The sequence below is a fragment of the Serinus canaria genome, chromosome 1, assembly GCF_022539315.1.
Source record: "Serinus canaria isolate serCan28SL12 chromosome 1, serCan2020, whole genome shotgun sequence".
Lineage (NCBI taxonomy): Eukaryota > Metazoa > Chordata > Aves > Passeriformes > Fringillidae > Serinus > Serinus canaria.
Genome location: NC_066313.1, coordinates 14,997,423 through 15,022,048, shown reverse-complemented (window position 1 = coordinate 15,022,048; position 24,626 = coordinate 14,997,423). Strand labels below are relative to the sequence as shown.

General features: G+C 43.5%; 1 protein-coding gene across 3 annotated transcripts in view; it reads left to right on the top strand.

Annotated features, from left to right (window-relative positions):
- Positions 1–23,945, top strand: part of WNT11 (Wnt family member 11) — a 32,542-nt gene extending 8,597 nt beyond the window's left edge. Inside the window, exons 2-6 of one of the 3 annotated variants that reach the window (XM_030235028.2) lie at positions 4,869–5,104; positions 5,695–5,808; positions 5,893–5,972; positions 7,471–7,763; positions 18,516–23,945. In XM_030235028.2, coding sequence (XP_030090888.2) covers positions 4,869–5,104; positions 5,695–5,808; positions 5,893–5,972; positions 7,471–7,763; positions 18,516–18,690 — 898 coding nt within the window. In that variant the 3' untranslated portion in view covers positions 18,691–23,945. Of the gene's footprint in view, positions 1–4,868; positions 5,105–5,694; positions 5,973–7,470; positions 7,764–16,097; positions 16,174–18,515 lie in introns of all 3 variants that reach the window. The other 2 variants (XM_050979408.1, XM_030235027.2) reach the window with 2 other exon arrangements.
- Positions 23,946–24,626: the final 681 nt, after the last annotated feature.

Sequence of the window (24,626 nt, the reverse complement as noted above, 5' to 3'; positions counted from 1 at the left end):
AGACTGTCTGCCTGGCAAGGGACTGCTAGATGAGCTGCTGTGAAAGAACTGCAGGATGGGGATGGCAGGAGGGGAGTAGGCTGGGGGTGAGGAAAAGGGAGTACCATGCCTTTGAAGTTTGCTCTTCGCTCCACAGGCAGCTCAGGAAAAGTTGACAAAGCTCCATGGCCTTCCTCGGCACTCAGCGAGCCAACTACTGCTGGCATTGACTTCATTCAAGCTTGGGCATGAAGTCAACAGCCCTGTGCCCACTACTGCCAGCACTGAATTTGGCACCGTATCTGAAAACAGCTCTTATTTTAAGCTTTTAGTTCAGAGTTGGTTTCCCCCCCACACTTCTCTCCCTCTTCCTCTTCTTTCTTTTTTTTTTTTTTTTTTTTTTTTTAACCACATAAATCCTACTTCTGTGTTTGAAAAGCCCTTGCAGAACCAGGGGAAGCATTTACCAGGGGATGGGGTGTCTTTCCCAGGATTTGTGGTCCCCAGACTGGAACTGATGCAGGGCAGGGTGGCAGGGGCATGAGCTGCCTTTGACTACCAGGAGCTTAGACAATGTTATTGTAACTCCCCTGCAAGCCTTTTCCAGATGAAAACCTGAGAAAATGAGGCTCCTGCAGATTAAAAACTTTCAATGAAATCAAATACAAAAAGAACTCTTAATCTCTGCCTCTCTTTATTAACTTTTACCACATACTTTTACCACTTACTCTCCACAGCCATGTAATTTTGTCTAAATCTTTTTGTGTCGCCCACATCCCTGCAAGATTGAGAAGTTTAGGAATAGGCATTAAAAAGAATGCCTTTTCAGAAAGCAAAGCTGGTAATTTGGAGTAGAAATTCACTGTTTCACCAGCAGTCCCTTTGTGAGACTTTCTCAGATCATGTCACACAAGGGAGGGTGGGGAGATGCCTTCAGAGAGAAGAGTGTTTTTAAGGACACCAATGTTTTGCTGCTCAATTGAAGGACTTTTTTCTCCCTTTGGCTTGACCAGGAGCAGTGTCCTACTCACAGGGTACCTTGTAAACCAAACCATATATGACTTTCATTGATATCTCTGCTAACATCTGAAGGTGCTTCTTCCTAACCCGCACTTTCTGTGAACAGTACTCTCTTGGGGCCCAGACATGCAGGAATGGGCACAAACCTCTCAAAGGACCTAACACTGCAGAGCAATAATGCTTTAAAATGAATTTAATAACTGCCTGAGAGAATTAAAAGAGTAAACAAATGTCATGATCCATCTATGCATATTTCCTTTGTAATCATGTTCATGGTTTTCTCTCAGTATCCAGAGCTTCAGTTGGAAAACCTCCTGTGTTATATATATAGATCAGGAGATGTTTGGTTTAGGCCCTGTTTATTGGAAGGGATGGATCAAATATGTATATTTTAGAAAAACATGAAACAACCACCCCTTGGTTTCCTGGAGAATGAAGGATGGGGCAGGAGAATTAAGTGAGACTGTTAGTAGGAGGAAGCAGTGGAAAACAGAATTTCCAGGGTGAAAGGAGGTAAAAACCCTTTTTCAGATGAAGAGTGTGAATTCACAGAGAGATGTTTGTCAGGGATTTTTTCCCAGGGATTTTCCCAGGTTGAAGGATGTTCTTCTAATTATGCCCTTGAGGGCTGGATTTCAAGGCTGGCTGTGCCCCATTGGCTCCAGTTTCCCTCCCAGTGCTGGTGATCAGTGGAGACTTTGTGAAGAAAGGCCAGAGACCCACCACCAAATCCTACCACGGACAAGCCTCTCCTGGGGGATGTTTTCCTTTCCACAAATGGATATTGTTTCCCAATAATGTCATTGCAGGCAGTAGGTATCCATCCCCTGATGCTGCCAGAATTTAGAAAGCAGGGAGGGGTGGTGCATTTCCACAGGGAGGGTTTAGAGTGACGTGGAGTAAAGAAGATATTCCTAAATGTAGGACAGAGACTGGGCAAACCTAGGTTGTTAGGGCATGGAATAGATGACCTAACTGGCTTCTCAAATTCCTGATCTGTGATACATAAATACACTTTTCAGTCTCAGCAAGTGACTACAGTAACTGAGTTTTCTTTTCCATCTCCATTACCTTTTAATTTTTCCTCCCAATGCTTGGAGATGTTTCCAATTATAGGTTCTCACAAGCAAAGACATGAAGTTTAGGGAGATGCTCAGAAAACACCTTCCTGCATCTTGCAGTTTTATTCTTGGTGGGCTTCCTGGAGCTCAGCTCATTCTATGAGAAACAGCCATTGCTGCCATTTATTGAGTTCTCACCAATCAGAAGGTATTTTTCCTCTTCCGTGAAGTAAATGGTTTTCTTGTTGCACTATAAAACTGCTTCTCTAATGGTGATCACTTCAAGCCATCTGTAATAATACAGTCTCATTCCATCACGTTCCTGTTTTTTCACACTGAGGATGAGTTTTGGTCTGAATTCTGCTTTCATACCTACCTGTAGGTGGTTATTTGTGCTGTTCATGACTGTCTGTAATGGTGAGAGAGGGGTACCTCAGTGTAGCCTTCCAAGTCCTTCAAAGAGGCTGAAGACCTCTAGAAAGGATCAGAAAATGTAGTGTAGGACCTGGGAGATACATGCATGCATCCTTCTGGAGGGCCAGCCAAAACATTCCAAGGCCTCTCAAGTGCCACTTGACACGTCTGATTGGAAAACTGAGCTGCTGCCTCGTAGTACAGCCTCTCTCAGAGACTTGGAATGTTCCTCATTTGCCTGAAGCTCAGGCTGTGAAGTTCTCTCACTGCTCCTGCCACACCCTGCCTGTTTCCCTTCCTGCTGGGACCTGCAGTGCTGGAGTTTTTATCATTTATTACTGATGAGCTGCTTTGGCCTCTTGCCTGATTTGTGTTTCAGCTCATTCTGGAAGTTGCTGAGGCTTTCTGGGATAACTTTTCACAGATTCCTGGTGTCAAGTGCTCATATCTCATTCAAGCTCTGTGCTTATACCATTCAGATGTCTGTGTCCCTGCTTGGTGTCTGGGTTTCTTATATAGAGCAGAAAATGAGCACTTCTAAGTCATGATGGTATTTTACTGTAGGTCTCAAAAGCACAAAAGGCTGACTGCTTCCTAGATGTGGCTTTTTGCTTTCCATGAGCTAAAGAAGGATCCTGAAGGACTACTGAGAGGTCCCCACTGGAGAGGTTTGCAGTCAGGTGGCAGTCATACTATTCAGAGACTCATGTCTCTACCTTCAAGGACATGATCTCTCTGAGATACCTGAACAACCAGTATGTCACCAACAAGTGTTTTCTCCAGCAGCTCAGGTCCACATCTAAGGCTGGATGAGCTGCCTTCTGGAGGGGACCCTCTCCAGACAAGGAACACTGTATGAGCCCCAGTGTGTATGGAACGAGATGAACTGCAGGGCAGAATTTCTGATGAATAAATCGTAGAACCATTTAGTTTGGAAAAGACCTCTACGATCCTTGAGTCCAACCAATAACTTAACACTGCCAAGTCCACCACTTTTTCCTTTCTCTTGAAATTCACTAGCAATGACTTCTGCTTGCAGTATGTTTAACAGACCTGTTAAATATGTGTATGAAGTATATATTTATATAGCTTTCAGAGCAGTGGTTTCCCTTCCAAGTTTGCCACTGTTTATCTCGTGCCAGAAATGCCAAACTCCCAGTCACCTGGGAATTTGTCAGTGCCGGCCTATTCATCCCCAGCAAGGATTTAATACCTCCAGTTTCGTTAGGGCTCAATTTTAGCTCTGTTTCCATCTCATTTAACTTCTGAAGAATGTGGATGTTACAGTAATAAAGTGAAATGCACCCCAAAATGTGTTTGCTAATAAGCCAAACTAACCAAGATGGCTTGGGATGAATCTGAAAGCCAATACATTTAACAAGCACAGAAGGAAATATGTGTTAAAGTTGTGTTGCCATGATCAGATGCCATCAGATTATTGATTCAGCCTGCTAGAAAGTAGTTTTATGGGAATGAATAACTTTTATGACTACCCTAAGAAAGCCAAAAAGATACAAAGTGAGTTACACACTTGGCTTCTGCTGATCATTTTGGGTGCTCAGGGAAGAAGAGTACGGCCCTTTGAGATGCCTGTCAGCATTTGTTCTTTTTTTAACCTGGAAAAGTTGGCAATTGGACAGTAGAAGAACCACCACTGTGGGATGTTGTTCTTTTCTTCTGTGGTAACATATGTGCTGGTATTCATGGATCCCTTCTGAGATCTGACTGTGGTACTCTCTCTGCACATACTCCCACTGAGCTTTTGCACTGTGGTTTTTGGAGACTAGAGAAACAGACTTATCTATCTGCAACAGTGATTGAATCAGTAGAGGCCCTTGGCATTAACTCTAAGTGAAAGCATATGTTTTGCAAATTTGATGATTTTTCCCTAGGCCTTGCAGGGGACTTTCTCCATAATTAATTACATGACATTTAGCATAATCCTTTGAGAGTGTGTGAGACAGATGCTGAATACAAAATACTGATAACACCAACATTGCTTTTTCTCCAAATGCCACAGTCTTGGAGGATCCAGATTTCTTTTATCATGGCACTGATGGGTCATTTTTTACTCTGTTGGGAGGTCTATGCTCTTCATTCTTCAGCAAACAACATTCCCCATAGGATTTATACATCCTGTTGACTTGACATATACCCCTGGAGCTTTGTGCAGCCTCCCCTCAGTAATGGAGAGAATTGCACACTGCTAAAGGGTGTTTCTTCCCACCAACCTTAAACACCTACTTTATATGAGATAAATCACTCTTCATAATTGCTCATCTTTCTCACCAGCTTTATGTAAGCACCTATTTGCAGAAAGCTTTAATTAAGTCAGGTGAATGCAGACAGCTAGACTGTGTTTTAATGCTTTTGTGCATGTGCTTGTCTCCTCAGAGCTCTGTCCAAGACTTCTTTGGCTTTGGCCCTGAATCAAACCCAGCACTGCAAGCAGCTTGAAGGCCTGGTGGTTTCTCAGGTGCAGCTGTGCCGCAGCAACCTGGAGCTGATGCAGACCATTATTCAGGCAGCGCGGGAAGTGATAAAGACCTGCCGTAAAACTTTCTCAGACATGAGGTGGAACTGCTCTTCCATAGAGCTGGCTCCTAACTACCTGCTGGACTTAGACAGAGGTAAAACAGCACTGCTGGCTCACTTGGGACTGCAGTCAGTAGAGTCAGCCTGTGTGTGTGTTTATGTGTGCTTGTGTTTGTGTGTGTGTGGGTGCTGGAGATAGGAAGGGTCTTGCTCCTGGGAGGCCATGGAGGGACTACAAAGCCTACTTGTCCTGTTCTCTGAGACCACATTCATCATTATGGTGCCAGTCGTGCCCAGAGGCTCTTGGATCCAAGACCTTGTCTATCACAATTCTTACAAAGCAGACCAGTTGAGCAGTGCTGGTCTGCTCATCTCACTGGGAGCCATGGGATGAGCAAAAGGAGGCAGGAGAGTCCACAGGAAGGCTTAACCACATGCTCCAAGAGCAAATCACACCACGATGAACAAGATGCCTAAATCCATGTGACTCCTTGCCCTGCTGGGATGTTGTCTTATGTTGAAGAGTTCACTTAGATGTGCTCCAAACTAGTGGTGCCATGGGACATCTCAGCTGCAGTGAGCTCCAGAGTGTTGGCTGCTCTGGGGGACACCGACTGTGTCAGTCTGTTTTTGGGGGATGTTTATCTGGCCCAGGAGGCTGAGCTGGAGTTCTTGTCTCTTTCAGGCACAAGGGAGTCAGCATTTGTATATGCCCTCTCTGCTGCTGCCATCAGCCACACCATTGCCAGAGCCTGCACCACCGGGGACCTCCCTGGCTGTTCCTGTGGTCCCATCCCAGGTGAGACACCTGGACCTGGGTATCGATGGGGAGGATGTGCAGACAACCTCAACTATGGTCTTATCATGGGGTCCAAATTTTCAGATGCTCCCATGAAGATGAAAAAATCAGGATCACAAGCCAATAAACTGATGCATCTGCACAACAGTGAAGTAGGGAGACAGGTAACAAATCCACAAGAGTTATTGTACTTGTACAATCATCTGTAGTGTTGGTCACGTGGTGAGGTTCAGTGTCTCTATCAGCTAGAGAAAGGAGCAGGTTTCTCAAAGAGTGCTCTGAAGTCCTTTGGCCTGCTGAAAACTGTGGCTGTGTAACTGACCCTGTGACTCAGGGAGTCCCAAGTGCTGTTATTAGCCCTGTTTAACCGTGGGTGGGATGTCTCATTGCCCCCTGCTGCACAGTCAGTGTTGGCTCTGGCTCTGCCTACCCCAGGAGGTGTGGTGGGGATGGGTCCCATCGTGCTCTGCCAGGGCCATTGTGGGGGCAAAGTGCTGTGTGAACGTGGAGGATTATCATCTGCCAGATGCATCCAGCAGCAGTTGCCTCCAGCCCTCCCTGCAGGCAGGAGGGAGGATTTTTTTCCTTTTTAAACTGCTATGCTAGTGATTATTCTCATATCTGGCACAAGCTGCTTTTAACAGCTTGCATCCAGTGGAGGGATAATATTTACCATGTGCAGTGCCTGGTGTGCACTGATGTGCAAATCCTTATAGCAGCTGTCCATACAGCTGAAGAAATGGCTGGGGGAGGGCTATAAAACTGACCCCTGCACCCATCTCTGAGCCTCCAGTGGTTCCATAGACTGCTCCTACTGCACAGCTTGGTCTTTCCAGGGCTGCCTGTGCAGACAAACTTGGAGCCTGCTGACCTCATTGGGAGCTTGCTGTGTAGCCACAGGCTGAGTCCACCTTTGCAGAGCACAACCATGCTGAAATTTCCCTCTCTGGCTCTTTTATTTTTTTTCTACTATTCCCACGCTATTTGGTTTGTTTGCTTGGAGTTTGAGTTGTTGTTTTGGTTTTTTTTATTTTATTTTATTTTATTTTTGTAGTGTCTTGATTTTTTGTTTCAATTGCAAAGGGCACATTTTTGTTTGGGACATTGCGTTGCCATGGCTGGTGCATTCAGCCCTTCCTGGCAGCATCCTGCCGTGCCCCACTGAAATGAGAATACTGCAGAATCAAAGTAAAAGGCTATTTTTGCACTTTGTGGAATTCAGTGCACTCTCACCCCAGCAGAAAGGCAGGGTGAGAGTGCACTGAATTCCACAAAGCCATGACATCTCTCTTACCAAAGGCCAAAGCTGCTGGAGGTTAAAATTGATGTTAATTATCTATTTATGGAATGTTTTGATATTAATCTCCTTAGGAATTTAGAAGGTGGAAATGCCTAATATAGATATCTAATCAAAATTCAAAATACTCTTCTGTCTTCTGGCTGCAAATGAGCCCTTGTGAAAGTGGGGACCCTGGACTGATAGTGATCACCAAAGAGCTGTAGGATCTCATTTGCTTTCAAAGAGCCACTCTAGACTGCCTGTGCAGAAATGAGAACTTTTATACAGCAGCTTCTGCTAAGGAAGTTCCTTCATTAGCAAGCTTGTGGGATGTTTGGCTGCAAGAGAAGGGCATTTCCTAACTCCTGCATTCCTTTTTGCAGGTCTTGAAAGCCTCTCTTGAAATGAAATGTAAGTGCCATGGAGTTTCTGGGTCATGCTCTATCAAGACCTGTTGGAAAGGCCTTCAAGAACTGCGAGACATTGCATTGGACCTCAAAACCAAATATTTATCTGCCACCAAGGTTGTTCACCGGCCCATGGGCACACGCAAATACCTCGTGCCAAAGGATATTGATATCAGGCCAGTCAAAGAGACAGAGCTGATTTACCTGCAGAGCTCACCCGATTTCTGCATGAAGAATGAAAAAGTGGGGTCACATGGGACCCAGGACAGGTGAGGACTTCTGCAGTGGGTACTCTGACCCCAAAGAGGAAAGGGCAAGAGGGGGACATGTATGAAAAAGGGGCAATCAAAGAGGTGACATATACATGCAGGTAAAGCACATCTCTGACATACAATATGGTTTACTAATTCCTGTTAATGATGGCTGTGGCCAAGACAGGACTTGCTGACACATTTTCCCTTACACAATCAGGCACAAGATACATTTTGAAATTCCCTGGGCAGCTTACCTCCATGAGAACTTGTAAGGACCAAGCAGCTGCTTTATACTGTGTTGAGTCTCAGTAATTTCGTGCAGTCACTGCTGATTAGAAGAGTTGTTACTCTAAGGCTCCCCTAAGCAGGCAAATGTTAACCCAGTTAGAACCAGCATTCCTAGATTGCCTTTAAAAAAAGCCACCCCAAAATGGCAAAGATGATATTTTTTTTCTTCTACTGCATATTAAAGGTCCAGGTGTGTTTGTATTGCTTATGACTCTGCAGAGGAATTTCTTTGTTGCACTAATATTGGGGATTTAAGGTCATTATGGTCAAGCCCAACCTCCACTGGGCAGCATACTATCCCCTTTCACAGGCAGCAAACATGCTTTTCTCTTCCCACCATCTGTTTAGTTTCCTCCAAGACAAACTAATTCAACATTTCAACAATCTGAGCATCTCTAGGTGGGCAGACCCATCTGATCTCTCTAGAGCTGAACTATCAACAGCCAAAAAAGTGTATGTTTCCAGAATTTTCCTAATTTTTGTTGGCTGAATGCAATGGCTGGATTTCAATGTCTCTTGCTGGTTTGCCTTTCTTTAGATAGTTCTCATAATTCTTCTTTGCTCTTTCTGTTATTTCACAGTGGAGGCTCAGGCAAGTGGCAAGGAGTATGTGCCTGGTCTGTTTTGGGATGCCTTCCTTTTAATGTAGTGGGCATACTTGTATTTGGACCATGATGGTTCAATGGAGAGAAGGTTTTGCTGAAATGAAATGACCCAGATGCAGACAAGATAAACTGTATATGCATGTGGGAATGGGGGAACAGGGGTTAGTGGTGGGCTTGGCAGTGCTGTGGACTCGATGACTTTAGAGGGCTTTTGCAGCCTAAATGATTCTGTGATTCTGCATCAGCATGTAACTGGTGGAACTGATCAGTAGATAAGACAGCTGAATGACACAAGACTGTCTTTTTTGTCCCCTGATGCTTTATGACAGTTAATGTCCTGTATTCTCTGACATCAATGCCTGGGCTGCTCTACAATGGCACACATCTGACAGCTTTGTGGTGGGAGCACCAGGCTGACCTTTATCACCAATTCAGCAGTGGAGCATTAATTATCAAGTGAAGATGACTATAAGTCACTATGAATAGCTAGGAAAAAGCATGCATTGAAACAGGTTTCTGAAAAAAATGTCATCTTAGTGGAAGTGAAGTTTTTGTGGATTTGTATGGATTCTGACATATTTGTGCCTTGAAAATGACCACTTTGTTCTGCCTTTCTGTTTTGCAAGGAAAAAAATCGGTGAATATTTGAAAATTAGTTTTATAGGAGTTGCATTAAATGAAGAGGTTGTGTCAAAACAAAGTTGAATTCATTACAGATTTGCCAAGTAAAACATTTTCCATGCGCTGAAATCCTTTCAAGGGACAGGGAGGTGTGACTTCTTCATCTAATCTTATTTTACAGCAGATTTAAACTTTTTATCCCATCTAGGGATGAAAAATATGTCAAGGTCCTGAATTATTTTTTTTTTCCTTCTGAGGAAAGGAAAATGTGTGTTGCAGGCATCCGTTTATCCCGAGCTGGATGACAGCCACGATTGTGAACCTGCCAGCCAGGGGTCCACAGGAAGTGAGATTGAGTGGGGATTTAGAGGACCAAGATATTAAGGCGGGAGAGGATGACTTTCAAAAGGAACTTGTCAAAAAATACTCCTCATTCTCAGATGTGCAAGATGGTGATGGCCAAGGGAGGGAAGGAGGGTGAGATAGTCCTGTGCTGAGCTTCAGGCACCACTCAGGCCAAGTTTTAAGGTCATGTGTGATTGGGCTTGTTTTCATTACAGTCCATCTGCAGCCTCTTGAGAAGATGCCTGGTGTTTCAAAATTGGCATGTGTTATATGAGCCATAGCAACTCCTTTCCTGAACTAAATTACTAGAGGAAATAAATGTAAAATACACACAGTGTGTTAGAAGATTGGTCTATGCTTCCTGGGGGGAGCAGGGAAAGGGAGGAGATCTTCCCTAGTCTCCTCCTCCCAAGGATCCCCTTTTCTCTTTGCAATTTGTCTCTCATGAAGAGGGTGCCTAATGCATTTTAAATGTGGTGCCTCTGTTCCAGCCTGCTGCAGGGCTGCAGAGATAATGTCTACTTACAGGATAAGGTAGAAGGAGCACAAAAGGAATGCTGTTAGAAAGGAGGCATGGCAAAATGTGGTTTATGCTTCAGAATGATGTAAAAATGCTCACATGGGAATAACTCAAACATGTTTTTATTTAATGAGTCATGTCCTGGAGGCAATTGAACATTTTATCTTTATGTACATAAAAATTTCCTGAAGGTAGATCCCACTGTTTCCAAGTAGTCTAGTTTTTAAGGCCAGTCATGCCAATGAAGTAAAAAAGGTTGTTGGGTTTTTTTGTTGTGGTCCCTCATTTGGTCTACTCTGTCTTCAACCACCTTCCCATAACCTTTCTGGTCTTTTTCTGGGTACAGGGGTCTGCCCATGCCTGGGCTGTACAGTGCAGTCCCCTATGTCCACAGCTCAGGAGACTTTGATCTGGGCAGCTCCACTATTTTCCAGCCCTGCCTTCTGCCTCCAAAGGAGGCAGAAATGTGGAATATGCCACTAACACCGCCTTTTCCTGTTCCTTGGTTAAAATATTTATATTGATGCATTTTTGTGATAAAAAATGAGCAGTTTTGCAGCATATCCAGGGAAAGTCCTTTTCCTCCTCCCTCTCCCCAAGGTCTGGTTCTTGCTCATAGCATGCTGGAAACAGGACAGAGGTTGATGGTTAAGTTGCAACACCTTGGATGTGTTGGAGTTTGCTGTATGCTGTAGGAAACAATCCTGCACTGCCAGATGGGTGGAAATGATAATCTAATTGGTGATCCCTCTAATGAGGGGGATCATATTATGGAGACTTATTGTGTGTTTTTCAGGAAGGAAAAGGAATTACTTTGTAGATGAACCATATGAAAATCCACTCAGAAAATGATTCCTCGATTACTCAAAAGCCTTTTAGAGCTCTTTCCTGAATAGATTTCAAAGCCTTCTTCAGAACAAGCCTGAAACACTTTCTAAGACACTTTGGACATTCTTAGCTTGTTGAAATTTAGAAATGGTTTGGAAATCTGCATGCCTTCAAGTGCTCAGGGTATGTCCAGATTTCAAAGTCACAGGGCTAAACTCAAACCTGAGGTTTGAGGCCTCTTTGAAGTGTTGAAAAGCTGATTAAGGAGCTGATTTTTGCAACTGGTATCCAAGTCTCCTGCAAGCAAGACTTACTGCCACACTGACTCCAGCCAAACTCTGCTTATGTACCACCCTCACACTTTCATAACCAATTAAAAATGGTCTGGAGAAAAGTCTAAATAAGCTGATCTGTTAAGCTGCAAGTAAAACTTTCAATACAACAAATCAACCACTGGGAAAGAAATGTAAATATTCCCCTTCTCAGAGATTTCTTGGACAAAAGCACTTTTTCATCTTTTAATGAAGTAGTTCAGTTGCTCCTGCCTGAAAAAATCACTACCAGCTTTGAGTAAATGAAAAATAATGTCAGATTATAAAATTGAGATCTCTTTGGTGAGAAAAGAAGCAAAAATATTAATCTTCTTTATAAGCAGGGTGCAATGTGTCATGTTTCAAAGGCTATTTAAGTCTCCCTAATGAATCCAAGGAAAGGGAAATTCTGCCATGCATGCAAAAGCATCCAGCCCCTCTGAAACCTTGCAGAGATAACAGAGCTGTTTATTACTGATCTTTCCCAGAGCAGTCTTGGAATCAAGCCAAATGTGGGAAGGAGCTCTCTAAGGCTGCAGAAATCAGCCTGCAGCAAGCCATGTGCCTGCAGCCTGGCTGGGTTGATCAGTCACCACTCCTCAGCTGTCTCCCTGTGGCAAGGAATGTGGCCACTCTCTGGTGGCTGCTCCTTGCTCACATACCCTTTCTTTACTCCAGTATAAAATATTAGTCACAATAGGCTAATGGGCTTAGGCTGCTGTGCTTTCTTGGGTATGAACATACATGAAGCTGGCTGAGCATGCATCTGCTGCTCAGTTTTCAGTGTTCAGTGGCAGCCCTTGATACCACTTCTTTCCTGCTACCCCAAAAATACGCTCTGTATTGTGTATGGGGATTGTCCAGCCTGTGGAAGAGAAGACTCTGGGGAGACCTTAAAGCCCCTTCCAGTGCCTTTAGGGGCTCCAAGAGAACTGGAGAGGGACTTTGGACAAAAGCCTGGAGTGACTGGACAAGGGGGAATGTCTTCCTGCTGCTAGAGAACAGGGTTAGATGGGATATTGGGAAGAAATTCTACCCTGTGAGGCTGTTCCCTGAAACTGGTTGTTTAGAGAAGTTGTGGCTGCCCCATCCCTGGACATATTCCAGGCCATACTGGATGGGGCTTGGGACAGCCAGTGGAAAGTGTCCCTACTCATGGCATGGGGGTTGGAACAGGCTGATCTTGGACTACATTGTCCCCCTGTACCAAGCACTGGTGAGGCTGCACCTTGAGTACTGTGTTAGTGTTATTGCCCTGGCTCCAAGGCAGACTTTGAGGTGCTGGAATATGTCCAGAGAAGGGCTGTTGGAGGGATCTGGAATATGTGTCATACAAGGAGTGACTGAGTACTGGCATTGCTGAGTCTGGAGAAGAGGAGGTTCAGGGCAGGCATTATCAGGGGAGACATGATCACACTCTACAAATCCCTGAAAGGTGATTGTAATCAGGCCATGGTTGGTCTCTTCTCCCAGGAAACCAGCAACAGGACAAGGAAATGGCTTCAGATTGTGCTGAGGGAGATTAAAAAGATTTTCTTCAGTGATAGATTCATTCAGCACTGACACAGGCTTCCCAGGGAAGTTGCCAGCCCTGGAAGTGTTTAAAAAATGAGTGATCATGGCACTTTTGTCATATGGTTTAGTGGACTTGGTGGTGTTGAGCCCAGGGTTGGACTTTGTGATCTTGAGGGTTTTCTTGACCTTAATGATTGTATTCTATGATGCTATCATCTCCAAGGCTCCCTTCCAACCCAAACCACTCCATGATTCTTTGTTGATGTAGGCAATGAAATTTTTTGGCAGAAGCACTCATATGAAAATGGGGGAAAGTGGTAGTTATGGGTAGACAACAGCATTTGATGTTTGTTTTTTGTTACAGCTTCTTTTAGTTTCTGTCAGCGAGGGCACAGGATAAGATGAGCTTTGAGTGAGTTATAATGTGTTCAGTGACAGTTGGTTTTGGAACAGTTATCAGATGGGCTACCATTTATTTAATGAGATGTGACAAATTCTGAATAAGAAATAGCAAATAATGCTTTTGTGAATGTCCCAGAAGAACGGGAGGAAACCTGCTCTAGTTAAAGATGCCCTTGTACATAGCAGGGGGGCAGGTGGATTAGATGGCCCTTAAGGTTCCTTCCAACCCAAACTATTTATGATTTTATGAAAGTCAGAAAAACATTCACTTTCTGTTCCTCCCACCTTATTTAGGTGTTATTCCTTTTTTCCCAGGGCAACATGCTTGCAGCTGTTGCCAATTTCAGTAACTAGGCTGGCCAGCTATGCATTTTTTTTGTTATCTTAGTTAATATGTGGGGAAGATTGAATTCTTTCTACTTTGAGAGACCTGGATTTGGTCATAAAGTTTCCTGAAGAGGTTTGTGAGTAATAAATTTAGTTGCAAAAAGAATAATTTCACACAGTAAAATTGCAATGGATAATGAATCTAGCTCTCTTAAATATATTTAGTCCCTCTGCAACCAAATGGCATTTGAGTTAGAGAAAATTGGGTCTGGGAATGATTTTCCATGGACCTTGAGCCTTTCAGGAGCAAGATTGAGCTGACACCACCTAGGCTGTTACTGAAGACATTTCTCTAGTCTGGTCTTAAAAGCAGTTTCCCTGAACAACCTGATCCAGGGTTTTACTATCCTCAGTGTGAGGCTTTTCTTAATTGAAATTTAACTAAACATAATCTAAAATAAAATGAATAATTTCTTGTCCTCTTTCCTTGGCATATAAAGAAATTTTTTTCTCTCCCCTTGTAGCAATAATCTTTTATAGAGGGGAAGACACCTCTTTTAACATACTTCTCTAAATCAATTCCTTCATTGTTTTCTACTTCTGAACTGCTCCTATGGCCCCCCTGGAAACATGCCACATTTAGCTGGATCTTTCTCAAAGTGTGTTGCTTACTTTGCACTTTAATCCACTGTCACAAAATGTCCTCATTCTCCCTAGCATTATCCCCAAATTTTTAAGCTCACTCTCAGCTTCTCATTAATGAAAATACAGGCTAATTCCAGGATCTCTCTTGACATCTCCTCACTGACATATGCTGATAACTCTTTCTCGTACAGTTGTTTAGTGTCAGTCTCCAGTCATTCCTTGTGGATGAGAATGCAATTTAAAAGTAGATAAGATTCAGCTCTCAAAATCTTACATGGAGCTGTGACCTTGATGTATTTTCAGGAATGTCCATTATGTTATATATCTCCTGAGGGATTTGAATTATTTTTCTCTTTCTTTCTTTTACATACTGCTGCATTACTTGACGTTACAAGCACGGGGCACCAAAGAAAGAAATAGGAATTTGATTTAAAAGAGAAAAAAACCATTACACAGCAGTGCTTTGTTCTGGGATTTGGGACTGCTGGAGTTCATGAAGGCAGATGGTTTCCCTGTGGTCAGAAAGGGCTGAGGGAATCACACAGCCAAGGGGATGAGATGTCAAGGAAGGAACATCCCTTCTATCATCCCTAATGCAACAGCCCAGGTGCTGGCAGTGTATGAGAAAAAGGACTACAGAAAGTGCTTAGATTTATGTTTACTCCCGTAACAGCATCTCCCTCATCCACCAGGAGGTGCACTTGGCCAGGAAGGCTGTTGTTGTGCCCCAGAATGACTTTTTTAATATCCTTGCTAAGAAGTCCTTATCAACAGGACTGATGGAGTGAGGTTCCAGCAGGAATCTCATCCCTGTCATTATATGTCATGTATGTGTCATTATATAATTGTGGGTGACAGCACAGAGTTGGCCTCAGTTTGGATCCCAGGTGCCAGCTGTGCAACCAAAAAAGAAATGTATCCTTCTCTCTGCTGGTGGGACAGAGTAAACAGGGATTCACAATGCAGCTGTGTGACATTGCTAAATTGGATTTCATCAATCTTAGAGGTCTTTTCCAACCAAAATAATTCTATGATCTCCCCCTTTTAAAATTAAAATCCCTACTCTCCATCTGGGACAATACTCTTAGAAGTTCTGGGGTGTCCTTCAGCTCTGCTGAGGAGCCACCCCCCTGAGGAGGCTGTGTGGTGTATTGCAGTGCTTCTGCAAATGAGGGCTGGAAAGGGGACATTTGGGACAGGCATATTGAGTGGGATTTGTCTAGACAACACTGCTGACCTTGGGACAATGGGAAAAGCCTGTTCTGGAGCCAGAACTTTGGCTGGGATTGCAGCTGAAGCATAATTTCTCAGCAGTCTTCCAAGTGCTTCCAGAGGTTACAGCGTTGTGTTACGACGCAGTCTTTGCCTTCATGTTTTCTCTCCAAGGCTCAGGAGGAGGGCATTTCTCTGAGTTGGGAATTGTGCTGGACCAGGCCCAAAACAAATGAGACTGAACTTAACCCATCAGTGGGGAGCCTGGTGAGATCACAACTGTAGGCTCTGAATCTGATGTTCAGGGCTGCTTCTGTGGGTAAACTCTGGTCTTTGGAGTTCTTTGTCTTGCCCCACTGGCTGAGAGACCACCTGCTTCATCTTGTTTAATGAAAAATGAATCCAACTCATATCCAGGCCTATGCTTTAAAACAGAAAACAAAATCTCTGCTTAGTGGCATTGTCAGGAAATTTTTCTAAAAGCCCATGTAGGTTTATGATGGGGTGAAAACTTTGTTTAGGCTATTCAACCCACCCATTCTGAATTGCCCCATTTTCTAATACCAAACTGAGGGAAGTTTGAGGATTTATTTAATCAGATTTTTCTTTTTTCCTTTCTTTGTTTCAGACTGTGAGCAATGGGGAAGGTATATGGGAAGGCATATCTTCTACTAGAGTCACTCTTTTATTTTTTTTTTTTTTTTTTTTTTTTTTTTTTGGCAAACCACAGGAGTGGATGGAGGGAAAGAGAGAATCCCAGGTCCCAGTACAGCAGGCAGAAGAGTTTTGCTTTCTGTTTGAATGGGGTAAATATCACTGCTGTGTGCTCTGTATGTTTGGGGAGTGAATGTGCTCAGTGGTGAGCTGGAGTCAGAGTGGACCTGTATTCCTTTTCTTGGCCACTTTGGTGAGCTCCCAGCATGAAGTGACACGGATGCACTGTGCATCCGTTGCCAGGCTTCTGCAGATTCCCCGTCCTCCCTAGGTGAACCTCCAGGAAACAGCATTTCCATCCACTGGCAAAGCTGAGTGAGGTTGACAAATACCCTCCCCTCTTCCAATGTCAACACTCCTATATTTGAACCTTTGCTCTGAAAACTTGAAGCATTTATTAATACATTTATGAGTCGTTTGGAGATTTCTTGTGGAGGGGCCCCAGTTCACAGGGGCACTAACAAGGCCTTTGGCTCAGCGTTGGGCAAACACATTCAGTGTGGCTGCACACTTCAGCTTTGGTAGAGGCTTTAAAAGGTTTTTAAATATTTACACACACTCCTGAATGAGAGTGAGTTTGGGGGCCTTTAAACGCTGAACTTGTAGAGGAATGCGAATCAGAATAACAAACAGGAGGCAGAAAAATGTAAGGAAGAGCAAGAACAAAATCTCAGTGCTTCACTAATCCCATAACTTCTCCTAAAGCATTACCTCATGAGCAATTCCTGTAATTCTCATGGATTTGTTTTCATCTATTAACATTTGCTTAGCTCAAGGGTCCTACTCCTGCTCCTCTCTCCTCTTCCTGCCTCAAAGCAGCCTTAGAGCGTTTCTGTCCAAAAAGACACAACATAGTCGCACAGAATAAGATTTAGGAGAGTTGTCAGCAATTACCCCACTCAATAAACCACCTTTCTTACAGCAGATTCAAAAGGCCATCAAGTTCACAGCCCTGTGGTGTTGGGTACACACCAAAAAAGCACAAGCATCTGAGGAACATTTCCATCCTGGGTTATCTTTGCAGTCTGTGGAGAAATGGTGTCTCTAGGACATGGTTCATCCCATTCAAAATCCAATGCCTGCTGCACTTTCATGCCTAGTGAATACTGGAGTATTTTAGGAAATAGGATAGGTGTTTTTTGAGGACAGATGTGAAATGGTAATCAATGGATCAATGAAAGAGTCCTCAATTAAGGAGTTGCTTCTGAAAACCTCAAACCATTCACTGGCAAGCAGAAAAAATGAGGGAACCCAACACAATAGCTGATTTATCCCACTGAGTTTTTCTTTAATTAAAAGCAGAAGCAAAACAAGCCGTGAAAGTCTGTGTGGTACTTGGTGACTTGTCACCCTACTGTGTGCTCCTGCCACACTTCCTGTCATGGGTCAGGACTCAAGGTGTTTTGGGGACAATTGCCCAGCTGCTCATGCTGTGGTGGGAGAAAATCAAAGGGATAAAGGTGCATAGTCCAGCCCTGCTAGTATTGATGGTGATTTCCTGATAGGATCAGTGCTGTATAGTGCCTGTAACAGCCTGCTCAGGATTCTTCCCAGCCTGGGATCCTTGGCATGGAGACTGTTCAAACACTATTTGGCTGTAGGGTTCCTCCTTTGCCCTTTTCAGATTAGGCAGTGGTGGACAAATACCAGTGTTTGTTCTTTAGGGTGTCATCTTCCTCTGGGGGGGTGTTCTCAGGGGTCCCAGGACGAGGGAAGAGGTGAGAACCTTGACTCCATGTTTCAGAAGGCTGGTTTATTATTCTATAATATATATTATATATTAAAAGAAAGTGGTATATTAAAATGTACTAAAAGAATAGAAGAAAGGATTTCATCAGACGGTTAGCAAGGAATAGAAAGGAATGATAATAAAATCTTGTCACTGCTCACAGCCTCGACGCAGGCGGCTGTCATTGGTCATCAAGTAAAAACAATTTCACATGCTGGGTAAACTATTCTCCAGATCACATTCCAAAGCAGCAAAACATGGAGAAGCTGAAGCTTCTCGGCTTCTCAGGAGAAAAGATCCTAATGAAAGGATTTTTCAGAAAATATTTCTGTGACATTCCTCCATCTCCTTTCAGACAGTTTTGGAGCCTGCCTGGGAACACCGATTGGTTCTTCTTGTGGAGGTATTCCAAAAGCTTTGCTTGTCTGCTCATGTGGGAGCAGGCTGGCCAGCAGGCAATCATCCTGGATACTGCCAGGCCCAAATTGAGAGTCAGAACAGGAGTTTAATGTTATTTGGGGTGTCGTAGCAGCCCAGGGCTTCCCCTGCCACCCTTGCAGGCACAGGGGGCTGTTGGCTGGGTGCTCGCTGTGCTGGCTGCACCCAGTGCCTTGCAGAGCTGTCAGGCCCAGCAACACCACACAGCAGGGGTTTGGGAAACACAGCTGGAATTTACACTTGCTCACAGCATTTTCCTTCTTCCAGGCAATGCAACAAGACTTCCAATGGGAGTGACAGCTGCGACTTGATGTGCTGTGGCAGAGGCTACAACCCCTACATGGACAAAGTGGTGGAGCGCTGCCACTGCAAATATCACTGGTGCTGCTACGTGACCTGTAAAAAGTGCGAGAGGACTGTCGAGAGATACGTGTGCAAATGAAAACTCTCCTCTGCACACCTGGGAGCTAAGACAGCAGCAGCACCCCAGCACTATTCAGAGAAAACATCTCCTCCACTAGACATCGTTTATCTTGTAAAGACACAGACTTGAAGAGAGATGGTAGGAGTAACCACCATCACACCAGTAAAAATAAGAACGTAAAAAAACCTCCCAAAAAGCAACAAACCCACAAATGTTTCTCCTCACCAATAAAATGCTCTCTGAGAAGACAAAACTTCATTTGGGATTGGATCTTCTTCCAAAATATTTCCTATGGTTGCCAATGATGTCCAGCCATCAAGTGCCTTTGTATTCTGAGAAATAAATGTAGAAACTTTCCCTGGGGGGAAAGAAAAGCACCATTTGTTTGACAGTAACTAAGGCTCACACCTGCCTGTGCCTTCTAGCACAGGTGCTGAGTCTCCATTAGGACCATCCCACAAGGGAAAATGCTGCAAGTTTTCAGCAATAACTGCCTTTGTTGCCAAAGACTTAATGTTCAGCAAGGAATCATCCCTTCTGAGTGATAAAAAAGTGGAAAGATTTCAGGTCAATCCCCTGAAATGAACAACTAATTTTAATATTTCTTTTACACAGGTCTGCGACTTTGAGCTGATTGCTGAAGGAAAAATTATATCCTTGATTTGTCCAGGCTGGACAAAGTTCAGCCATGAAAAAAAATCCCCTGGAACCCTGGAGGCAGTGAGAGTAGGGTAGGCTGAGAAGGACTTTATGGGGTCCACAAACAGCAGTGGAGCCTTTTGGATAAAATAACAAAGTGACATCCAAGTCCAGTGGGAAAGTAAAGAAAAAAGCAAGCTCCTGCTCTCTATCTCTTTGCCTTTTGGATGTGACACCCTTAGTCACTGACATTTTTCCACATTGATCCATCAAATCCTTGGGGAAATATGCAACTGGCTTCTTCCCCCACAAAACTATTGGTCCAGCCTCGGGAAACTGCAGAGAGTGGAGCAGTCCTGGTTGTAGGGAGCACATCCGTGGAAGTCAGCAGCTATTCACAGCAGGAAGGAATGGGAATGGGTCAGTCCTTCACGTGGCTCTGCCCTGACACAGCAGAGAACCACTATCTGTGGCTGTACATATTTTCTTTTGTATGCAGATATACAGAAATATTTATAACTTGTGCTTTCATCTACGTTACTTCCTACATAAATGTATCCTTCTATTATAAGCAAGCATTAACAATAATATGAAATAAATGCTGAATTTACTGGTGCAACAGCAAAATGTTAGATTATTGTTTCACACTTCTACTTGGAAAACAATTCTGATTTTTATCCCAAGGATGGGAAAAGAACATGGTTTGAGGCACTCACTGGCATAGGGATAGATAAGTTTCTTTATTCCCTGCCTCCCCAGCCTCTTAATGTTGACCAGAATTAGCCAAGATACAGTCAAGAGAATGAAACAGAACACTGGGAGAAAGGCAGAGTCACCACTGCTGTTCTGGTTTTTTTTTATCATTGGTAAAATTTCCTAGTGCCCCTGAGGAGTTTAATAACACACATGGCTCATACCTCTCATGTCATGGGTGGTTGGCTTCTGGCTCCTGCATATGGAGAGGAGCTGCTGTGCAGGGCAGTTTTTACCATAGCCTAGGCTCCCTTACTTGCTTTTTGGTTTGTTATTGTTTGTAGTTTTGCTTGGTTTTGTTTGTTTGGGGTTTTTGTTTTTGTTTGTTTTGTTTGTTTGCTTGGGGTTTTGTGAGAGATTTTTTGTTTTGTTTTTTTAGTGGTCATCCAGCCCTGTGTACTGGTTATGAAAAGTGGTGTTGGAGAAGGATGCTGCTCCAGGAACAGAAGGCAGCAGAGCTTCTGATGTCTTTCAGAGTATTCCTGAGCACCCCAACCCCATGTAAAATGCTGTAAGCAGCCAAAAAAATCACTCCTACACAAATGTAGAGGGACTCTGTCACTTTCCTAGGGTGAAATATGTCAGTAACACCACAATCTTTCTCCAAATCCTCTTTTTTTCCCCACTTAGTCAATCCCTAGGGGGCAACTGCCTCTGACATGTCTGTGAGCAGCCCAGGGGAAATGGAAGAGAAAAGCATCATGTGCTATAAGAGCAAACTTAGAGGTATTTTGTTCTCTTCAGCTATTTTGCTTTGCTGTAATGGGTTTGGTCTTGTTGCCTCTTTCCATCCCCCAGTTATGAGCAGGCAAAAAAAGACCTTTCATAGCTTGACTGTGGTTTGTGTTATTATCACCTCATAAAAGCTGATGGGCTAAAACATCTCTGCAGTGCAGTGATGAGTGGTGGGTGTCTTTAGGCTGACATGCAGACAGGCTGGTGGCACAAATCCCACTGCTGTCCAATGCCAGAATTTGGTTTCATTTGATACATAGAGAAACCATCTACTCTCATTCTTTTAAGGAATTTTATGTTTATTTCCAGCTTCTGATGATGCCAACAAGGCACAGATGTTCTGACTGAAGAAAAATTTGAGCATTTCAATGGCAATCTGTAATGACTTTTTCTTGCTCCCTTACTGATGTCATGAGTCTTTCTGCTTGGTGAAAAACTAGTAAAAAGGAAGAAATGGTCTATACATACACTGTTTTCAGCTGCATTTCACTCCTCCTGTGTCAGACCTGTGATCCTTGACTGGCTTTCTCATGTCAGAAGAAATCATCACCTGTAATTAAAAGAAGTGACTAAACCAATTAGGCATCTGCAGGTCTATCAGGTGGGGAAAGGAACTCACAGCAGAACTTTAGCCATGGTGGTAACTCACACTTTGTCATCTCATGCCACAGATGTCCATTACTGAAGATGTTGTTCTGAAATGGCTGAATTGTTTGGAGTTTTGCAGTTTGGGACAACCACGTTCAAAATCTCTGCTGGCTTCTCGAGATAATCCATCATGGGCTTCATCTGACCTTCCCTTCTTTGACAAAAGAGTCTGTGTGTTCCCAGCCCATGTCTCAGGCTGTCAGTCTATGAATTAACAGTGTTACACTGCTTTTGCCATAAATTCTAAATTTCAGGGCCCTTTTGTTCTCTGGAGCAGCTGCACGCTGCATTAGGAGTGTGCCCAGGGTGATGTACCTTCCTAAGGTGAGAATCATGCTCAGGCCAAGGTCTGGTGAACTGCAGCCTCCCTTGTCACACAGGCCTGCTTCATCCAGCAAACTAGGGCCATCTCATCTGTTTGATGGCTTTAAGCTGAGATAAGGAAGGTTTAGATAGGATGTTAGGAAGAAATTTCTCCCTGTGAGGGTGGCGAGGCTCTGGCACGGGTTCTCCAGAGAAGCTGTGACTGCCCCATCCCTGGAAGTGTCCAAGGCCAGGTTGGACAGGGCTTGGAGCAGCCTGGTCTAGAGGAAAGTGTCCCTGCCCATGGCAGGGGGTGGAATTTCTAAGGTCGACCACCTCTAAGGTCTTATGAGCTTCTAAAGTCCCTTCCACCCCAAACCTTTCTGTGATTCTGTGATGTCCCTCTGGATGCCCTGGCATTTCCAGATTTTTTCAGAAAATGTTTTTCTGTGAGCAGTAGACAGTACTTTCTGCTTCCCTTTCCTTTTAATAAGAACTAGGAATAAAGGGAGTGGCTGTAATCCAGAGCCATACTGGTGGAACCACTCCTAATACATCTTTCTCCTTGAAACCTGTCTCTGAGGCTTCACTCCTTGCATCAGCAGCAAAGTGCAGAGAGGCCAGAAAAGTGTCACATCTCTCAACTTCAATTATCAATACAACAGGGATCCAAAACAGAATGGCCAAGTTATTTTTGCAGTCTGGAGGAAGATGTCCCTGCCCATGGCAGAAGGTTCGAACTGGATGATCTTCAGGGTCCATTCCAACCCAAATCATTCCATGATTCTGTAATTTTTTGTTGCATGTGCTGTGTGAAAGATATTTGGGAGAACATTTGTCACATATGTCCAGCTTTGCAAGGAAAATACATCCCTCCTTCCCTTTCTCAGGCCTTCAGCAAGCAGTTTTCAAGGCTTTGCTCTGAAACACTGAGATCCTTCAGCTACTGCAGAAAACAGCTTTAATTACTGTGGATGTCTTTGTCAGGTGATGCTGTAGCTCCCTTCTTATAACATGTCTTACCACATCCCAGCAGCTGATGTAATTTGGCCCAGCTCTATGTTGTACTGCACAGTACTGTTGGTTCACACTAGCTGGCAAAATACATCTGATTTATTCCCACAAACACTAGTATTTCACAGCTTTACAGTATTACCCCTGATGGAAACTGCCAAGCTCTCCTGAAGAGTATTATGCTGGTGGCCTAGTAGTATTTATTAATTTGAAAAAAACCCCAATCTATGATTTAATAAAACAGTGTGGACTTAATGCTATTTTCAGATCTGAGGTTTTAGACCCTGTATACATCTGGCTGACTTCGTATTTTTTTGATTAATCCCCCTCATCCTTACCCCTTCCAATTTTATATCATTTAGGCTTCTCCATAAGGTAGCAAATTCCATTCATTATAAAAAACTCACATCTGATTGTGTATTTTATTCTACAAAAATAGAAAGTATCTTAATTATAGTAAAGCAGGCAGCCCACAATATTTCACATGCAGCTAGAAAAGCCCTTGGTTGAGGGGAAGGGGAGTGAGGGAAGAAGAAAACAATCTGAATACAGTTAGAAGTGTCTGTCAGGAAAGTGATAAAAGAGTCCCTGAGGGACCATCCCTCTTCCTGCTAGAAAATAGGTCCCTGTAGACAACCATTATCATCCTCCAAGTGAGACAGACTTGTGCTGCCCAGCTCTGGGCTACCTATTTGAGGAAAGTGCTGGGAGGAGGCTCTGGAGGTACTTGGGAATATGGGGAACAAGAGGAAAATTCAGGCCTGGGATGGATTGTGGTTAGACCTTCACCCTGTGACAAAGGATTTGCCTTTCCCTGCATCAGACAGGGGGTTGTGAAACACCATAGTTTTGTTCCCAAGAGCAGACTGGAGCTATAACAGGCATGACTTTCTCCCCTGCAAGGGAGATGGAGCAGAAAACAAGATTTGGGAGAGGGGGAGAAAGAACAGGAAACTTAAAATCCACCTGAGATTAATGACTTTAACATGTACAACATATTTTGTTTTGTTTTACTCTCAGGACCAGTTTCATCAGGCAGACAGAGTTTGATTAAATATCTCAGCAGAGCTTTGGTTTATTCATCTAAAGAACAAATTACTCTCTCTTCATGGAAGCAACATTAACTGTGTTTTCTAATTGTGAGAGCAACGATAATAATAATAAAAATAGTAACAATTGAATACATTGTGGATTGTTTTTATTTCCACTTTTGTTTGGAAAAAGTGGACAGTATTTTGTCTGTATTGTAAATTAAATTAGTTTTCAATTTTAAAGATACTTTCTGGGCTGTGTGGAAAACTTCCTCTTTTTTGCTCTTTTAAGTGGAATTTTTCAAGGTATTTAAAAGAACCACAGTGTCTTGAAATTTCTCCTAAGGCAGAAGAGGGTATCACAAACTGCACAACTGCAGGAGCTGGGATATAAGGAGATACGCTGCCAGGACTGCAGAGCTTAGGAGAAAACCACCAGATCCATAACATAGCCCCAGAACCCTTGTGCTGCTGTCAGTGTAAGGATGAGATTCAGATCTAAGAATTGTCATTGGTTGAGTTACCCTGTGAAGTCTGCCCACTCACATGACACAGCAACAACTCAAAAAGGGATGGCTCACGTGCTCGAGGCTAAAGGTGTGGAAAAGAGTTTTCCTACCTTAGTGCCAAAGCACTGAAAAACTTGGATAATCAAATTTTATAAATGCCAGTTATCAATAGATCTCAGTAGGTGGTAACTGCTGACAAATGGGCTTTTAAAAATAGACACCCATGTTTCTTTCTGGTTTTCTAATTTGCTCAGTCCAGGGTGAGGTCTGGAGTGTTGCTCAATGGTGATGAATGATGAACTGGAGCAAAGATGGAACTATA